At 40.8% G+C, this 7,002-nt stretch overlaps 1 protein-coding gene across 2 annotated transcripts in view; it reads left to right on the top strand.

The window, feature by feature from the left end:
- The first annotated feature begins 2,885 nt into the window (after positions 1-2,885).
- Positions 2,886-7,002, top strand: part of LOC124037264 (golgin subfamily A member 7B-like) — a 45,017-nt gene continuing 40,900 nt past the window's right edge. For both annotated transcript variants that reach the window (XM_046351948.1, XM_046351949.1), the window contains exon 1: positions 2,886-3,007. In XM_046351948.1, the coding sequence (XP_046207904.1) occupies positions 2,996-3,007 (12 nt within the window). In that variant the 5' untranslated portion in view covers positions 2,886-2,995. The remainder of the gene's footprint in view (positions 3,008-7,002) is intronic.

Raw genomic sequence — 7,002 nt, 5'->3', positions numbered from 1 at the left:
CAGTTGAGAGGGGATAAAACATTAGCCAATATTACATGTCACTTACACTACTAGCTCAGCACTGGGAATAAATACAATTGTTCTGTTAAGTCAATCAGCAGTTACATTGACAGCTACATCAGTCAAATAAAGTGTAGCCAATTTCTGCTCTGGTTGCTTTTCAGTGGCGACACGTCATTCAGGAGAGGTAGGGCAGAGCCTGTTTGGGCATTGATATGTCCGTTAATTCCATCCATCCAAATGTCCATTTATTTGACGCATTTCATCCAGAAATAAACAGCTTCCAACAAACGCAACGTCACTACAAAATATTTCAAAAGTTTCCTATAAACTTTGCCAAAATACTTCAAACTACTTTTGTAATACAACTTTAGGTATTTTTTAAACGTTAATAATCAATCAAATTGTAGACGGGGCTGTCTGTGTTCAATACACAGATTCTTCATTGCACAAATGAATAACCTCAACCAAATTCCAAAGACTGGTGACATCCAGTGGAAGCGGTAGGACCTGAAAACAGGTTCCTAAGAACTATAATTTGCCAACGAGAACTGTGAACAGACAGAGACCTAATAAAATAAATTCTGAATGGTTAGTCCCCGGGGTTTTGCCTGCTACATAAGTTATGTTATACTCACAGACATGATTCAAACAGTTTTAGAATCTTCAGAGTGTTTCTATCCAAATCCACTATTATTATGCATATCTTATATTCCTGGCATGAGTAGCAGGAACTTGAAATTGGGCACGCTATTTATCCAATAGTGAAAATGCTGCCCCTTATACCTTAAGAAGTCTTTATCCAAAATATGGATAGCCTCATCCTCTCATCGTCATATCAGCTATGTTTTTTTAAAGGCAGTAAATGAGGCTGAATTAACTGTTTCACTGCCAGACAAGGCTCAGCTGATAGCTAGGTGTAGCAGTGCTAAGGATTCATTACATGGTGCTGAAAAGAAAGTTCTGCTATTCAGATAGCTTTATGTAGGCCCTAACAGTTTGTGGGCAATGTTTGTCACCATTATGGTGTATTGTTTAGTGTTGCATTGGGTTGTGTAGTGGCTTTGCTGGCATGCATCTATATTTTTTGTTGTTGTTGAGTTTGCCCGACCACACTGATGCCATTAATTCGGTATTACAGTGCAATAATAAAAATGTGGGAGACAAAAATGCAACTTTATAATGTGAGGGAGTCATGTCCCCCCTGTCTCCTGTGAAGTTGCACCCCTGACACAAAGTTGAAAAGAAAAATTAATTCTGGTTTTTGCACAGACAAATCACTCATCTACACTGATTTTTTAAAAACGTAACATGAATAGTGTTGGTCTCATATTCCTGAGCTAAAATAAAAGATCCCCGAAATTTTCCATACACACACACAAAAAAAGAGGCTTGTTTTGCTCTAATTTCGCGCACAAATTTGTTTAAATCGCTGTTAATGAGCGTTACTCCTATACCAAGATAGTCCATCCACCTTGCAGGTGTGGCATATCATGAAGCTGATATAACAGCATGATCATTACAAAGGCGCACCTTGTGCTGGGGAAAATAAAGGGATACTCTGTGCAGTTTTGTCACACAACACAAAACCACAGATTTCTCAAGATTTGAGGGAGCGAGGAATTGGCATGCTGACTGCAGGAATGTCCACCAGAGCTGTTGCCAGAGAATGTAATGTTAATTTCTCTACCATAAGCTGCCGCCAATGTCGTTTTAGAGAATTTGTCAGTACGTCCAACCGGCCTCACAACCACAGACCACATGTAACCACGCCAGCCCAGGACCTCCACATTTGACTTCTTCACCTGCGGGATCATCTGAGACCAGCCATGGATAGCTGATGAAACTGTGGGTTTGCACAACCAAATAATTTCTCAACAAACTGTCAAACTGTCTCAGGGAAGCTCAACTACATGCTCATCATCCTTACCAGGGTCTTTACCTGACTGCAGTTCAGCAAATGCTCACCTTTGATGGCCAGTGGCATGCTTGAGAAGTGTGCTCTTCATGGATGAATCCCAGTTTCAGTATGTAAAGCGTTGTGTAGGCGAGCGGTTTGTTGATTTTAAAGGTTGTGAACAGAATGCCCATGGTGGCAGGTGGGGTTATGGTATGAGGAGGCAAAAGCTACAGACAACTAACACAATTACATTTTATTGATGTCAATTTGAATGCACAAAGCTACCGTGATGAGATCCTGAGGCACATTGTCGTGCCATTCATCCACCGACATCACCTCATGTTTCAGCATGATAATGTACAGCAGCCCCATGTCACATAGATCTGTACACAATTCCTGGAAGCTGAAAATGTCCCAGTTCTTCCATGACCTGCATACTCACCAGACATGTCATAATTTGAGCATGTTTGGGAAGCTCTGGATCGACGTGTAGGACAGCAACTTCACACAACCATTGAAGAGGAGTGGGAGTACATTCCACAGGCCACGATCAACAGTCTGATAAACTCTATGCGAAGGAGATGTGTCACGCTGCATGAGGCAAATGACATCCTTACTTTTTTTAAAGGTATCTGTGACAACAGATGTATATCTGTATTCACAGTCGTGTGAAATTCATAGATTAGGGACTCATTTATTTATTTCAATTGAATTGAATTTCCTTATGAATTGTAACTCAGTGAAATCTTTGAAATTGTTGTATACTGCATGTATAGTTTTATTCAGTGTATGTTTACACAGCATACCTCTGAAGACTCCTGTCCTCCAGTTTACTATCTAAGAACTTGTCTTCTTTCTTTTCCATCCATATAATTATAAACTAGCCTAGTCTGTAATTACCAACCTCCCCCTCACCCCAGAGCATCTCTCTCTCTCAAACAGACATACATACATACAGTCATTGCTCCCTCCCCACACACGCGCTCGAGCTTGGCAAGTGTACCCCCCCGAAGCTGGAGCTACGCTGTCCCACGAGCAGACGATTTCATCCCCTATTTCAACACAGGACAGAATCCTGCACCGTCTCATGGCAACATGGCGACTGAGGTAAGACTTTCGGCTAATTTAACATCTTATTCGTTCTTGTGTAGTGGAAATGTATACATTTTTCTCCTTGTGAGAAAAATATCATGGTAGGTTGATTTTGTAGCGATATGCAGTCTATCCTCGCTGTGCCTTTGATTCAACCGATGAGAAACGGGCTTTTGGAATGAACGACGGACAGACGGTTTATTGTATCATTCCGTGGCGGGAGGCCCGTTTTAACACGACGGAAAACGGGGTTCAAGAGCAAGGAGGCAGTCCTGTAAGCAAACTGCATCAAACATCATATTTTACCGATCGACCAAATATAATGGTGGCTTTCTCATCCACACACATACCGGTTGCATAGCCTAGAGTATGTACTGAATGTCACAAAAAGAGTCACTGTCAATTCCGGTATCCACGAAGCATATATAACGTTACAGAACAAAAATATAAATACAACCATTTCAACGATTTTAGTGAATTACAGTTCATTTATGGAATTCGGGCAGTTGAAATAAATACATTATGCCCTAATATATAGATTTCACATGACTGGGCAGGGGCACAGCCATGGGTGGGCTTGGGATGGCATAGGCCCACCCACTGAGGAGCCAGGCCTAGCCAATCAGAATTAGTTTTTCTCCACAATAGGGCTTTATTTCAGACATAAATACTCATCAATTTCATTAGCTGTCTGGGAAGCTGGTCTCAGACGATCCCGCAGGTGAAGAAGCCGGGTGTGGAGGTCCTGGTCTGGCTTGGTTACACGTGGTCAGTGGTTGTGAGGCCATTTGGACGTACTGACAAATTCTCGAAAACAACATTATGGTAGAGAAATTAACATTAAATTCTCTGGTAACAGCTCTGGTGGACAGTCCTGCAGTCAGCATGCCAATTGCACACTCCCTCTAAACTTGAGACATCAGTGGCGTTGTGTGACAAAACTGAACATTTTAAAGTGGCTTTTTATTGTCTCCGGCACAAGATCCACCTGTGTAATGATCATTCTGTTAAATCAGCTTCTTGATATGCCACACCTGTCAGGTGGATGAATTATCTTGACAAAGGAGAAATGCCCACTAATAAGGAGGTAAACCAATTTGTGTACAATATTTGAGAGAAATACGTTTTTTGGCGTATGGAACATTCCTGGGATCTTTTTTTTCTAGCTCATGAAACATGGGACAAACACTTTATATTTTGCATTTCTATTTTTGTTTGGTAATAATATATGCATCTTGCTCGAGAATGTGAGTCAGTCCAATTTGCTTGCGGGCATGCACCTAGTGGTTACTCTACTGTATCATGATCAGCACCATGGACAGCGGCAGAGCTGTGTGTGTACGTGTGTGTGTGTGTGGTCATATTTCTCATCACACATTCTTTGAGAATGTCAATACATTGCTATGCAGAGATGGCTGAATTCTACATGAGATTCAGTGGATCGTTAGAGATGTAGAGAAGTTTGCATCTGACTGTCACCTTGCTGTGCCTCCAACAAGTACAGTAGCAGTCATGGTCACTGTACTAACAAGATGTCAACAAGGATATATGACAATCACTGTTTCCATATAGCGTCCATCAGGACAGGGTTTGAGAACTGCATGGTTTCCAATTGTAGCGGAGTTGGTTAGGCGAAGTATACTCACCTGATGAGTAACCTTGCCAAAGATCTGAAGACTTGTGATACCTTGCCTTTTGCTCAGTTGGCTTACACTGAGATGCTAATCTGTATTCGACACCAGGTTGGTCACACATAGCAACTAAATAGGATTTGAATGCTCATTTCCAATTCCTAATCTGTACAGGATTGTAACGGCCTATGTTCCGTAGCCTGGATGTGCTGTGATGCTGTTTCATCTAACTAACAGCAACACAAACACATGCACACACATGCTTGCACGCTCGATCACGAACAGCTTCCTCTAACAGCATCAACGTGTGTGTGTGTGTGTGTGTGTGAGAGAGAGAGAGAGAGAGAGAGAGAGAGAGAGAGAGAGAGGAGAGAGAGGCTGTGTGTGTCTGTGTTATAGCAGGTTGTAATGCTTAGCAGTGCTGAGTCCAGCAGTGCGGATGTCACTATGTGACAGGGTGACTGGCATGGTTGTAACTATTCATTTATGTTACAAGTTGAAGTACTGTCCAGTGATGATTTCTATACACAAAGCGCATGTTCCTTCTCAGTGTGGTTCTGTGGCTCAGTTGGTAAGGTCACGGCACTAGTCACGTCGTCGGTTCAATTCCTAGAAGAGTACATGATACAAACAGTACCAGTCGAAAGTTTGGACACGCCTACTCATTCAAGGGTTTTTCTTTATTTTTACTATTTTCTACATTGTAGAATGACAGTGAAGACATCACAACTATGAAATAACAAATGGAATCATGTAGAAATCAAAAGGTGTTAACCTCTCTTGGGTAGGAAGCTAGGATATGCATATTATTAGTAGATTTGGATAGAAAACAGTTTCTAAAACTGTTAAAATTATGTCTGTAAGTATAATAGAACTGATATGGCAGGCGAAACCCAGAGGACAAATCATCCCTCAGAACAATGTGTTCAGCCTACCACTGTTTTCAATGGCTGTCACTTTTATTATAAGGCGAAAGCCTCCCAGATTGCAGTTCCTAGGGCTTCCACTAGATGTCAACAGTCTTTAGAAAGAGTTTCATGCAGAAAATTGCCAGAAATTATAGTTTTTCTAGGTGGCTCACAATTTGGCTGTAGTGTTACCAAGCGCGTTGAAGAGAGCGTGTTCTTTGTTATTTTTCTCCGGTAAAGACCGTAAAGATTCTCCGTCTTACATTTTACTGTTTATTTACGTATTAGGGTACCTAATGTTTGATTATAAACGTTGTTTGACTTGTTTGGAAAAGTTTATTAGTAACGTTTGGATTCATTTTGTATGCATTTTGATGGAGAGAAACTGGGTGGCTTATTGACTGAAGCGCGCCAGCTAACCTTGAGTTTTTATGGATATAAAGAAGGACATAATCAAACAAAAGGACCATTTGTGATGTATCTGGGATCTTTTGGAGTGCCAACAGAAGAGGATCATCAAAGGTAAGACATGTATTGTATATCGATATTTCTGACTTTCGTGGTGCACCTGCCTGGTTGAAATATGTTTTTCATGCTTTTGTATGCGGTGCACTGTTTATTTTGATGTATTATACTTGTGATTTTATGAAAGTTAAATATTTATAATTCTGTAGTTTGAATTTCGCGGTCTGCAATTTCACCGGATGTTGGCCAGGTGAGACGCTGCCCATATAACCAAATCAGAATATATTTTATATTTGAGATTCTTCAAAGTAGCCACCCTTTGCCTTGATGACAGCATTGCACACTCTTGGAATTCTCTCAAACAGCTTCACCTGGAATCCTTTTCCAACAGTCTTGAAGGAGTTCCCACATATGCTGAGCACTTGTTGGCTGCTTTTTCTTCCATCTGCGGTCCAACTCATCCCAAACCATCTCAATTGGGTTGAGGTCGGGTGATTGTGGAGGCCAGGTCATCTTATGCAGCACACCATCACTCTTCTTCCACCCCTACCGTGTATGCACACATGACTGTAAGTCGCTTTGGATAAAAGCGTCTGCTAAATGGCATATATTATTATTATTATTACAACACAACTGATTGGCTCAAACACATTAAGAAGGAAAGAAATTCAACAAATTAACTTTTAACAGGTCACACCTGTTAATTGAAATGCATTCCAGGTGACTACCTCATGAAGCTGGTTGAGAGAATGCCAAGAGTGTGCAAAGCTGTCATCAAGGCAAAGGGTGGCTACTTTGAAGAATCTCCAATGTAAAATATATTTTGATTTGTTAAACACTTTTTTAGTTACTTCATGATTCCAGTTATGTTATTTCATAGTTTTGATGTCTTCAATATTATTCTACAATGTAGAAGATAGTAAAAATAAAGAAAAACCCTTGAATGAGTAGGTGTCCAAACTTTTGACTGGTACTGTACTTACTGTAAAAATCTATCCACTCACTG

The sequence above is a fragment of the Oncorhynchus gorbuscha genome, linkage group LG06 (assembly GCF_021184085.1).
Source record: "Oncorhynchus gorbuscha isolate QuinsamMale2020 ecotype Even-year linkage group LG06, OgorEven_v1.0, whole genome shotgun sequence".
Taxonomy (NCBI): Eukaryota; Metazoa; Chordata; class Actinopteri; order Salmoniformes; family Salmonidae; genus Oncorhynchus; species Oncorhynchus gorbuscha.
Note: the sequence above shows the minus strand (reverse complement) of the source record. Positions and strands in the feature narration are given on the sequence as shown.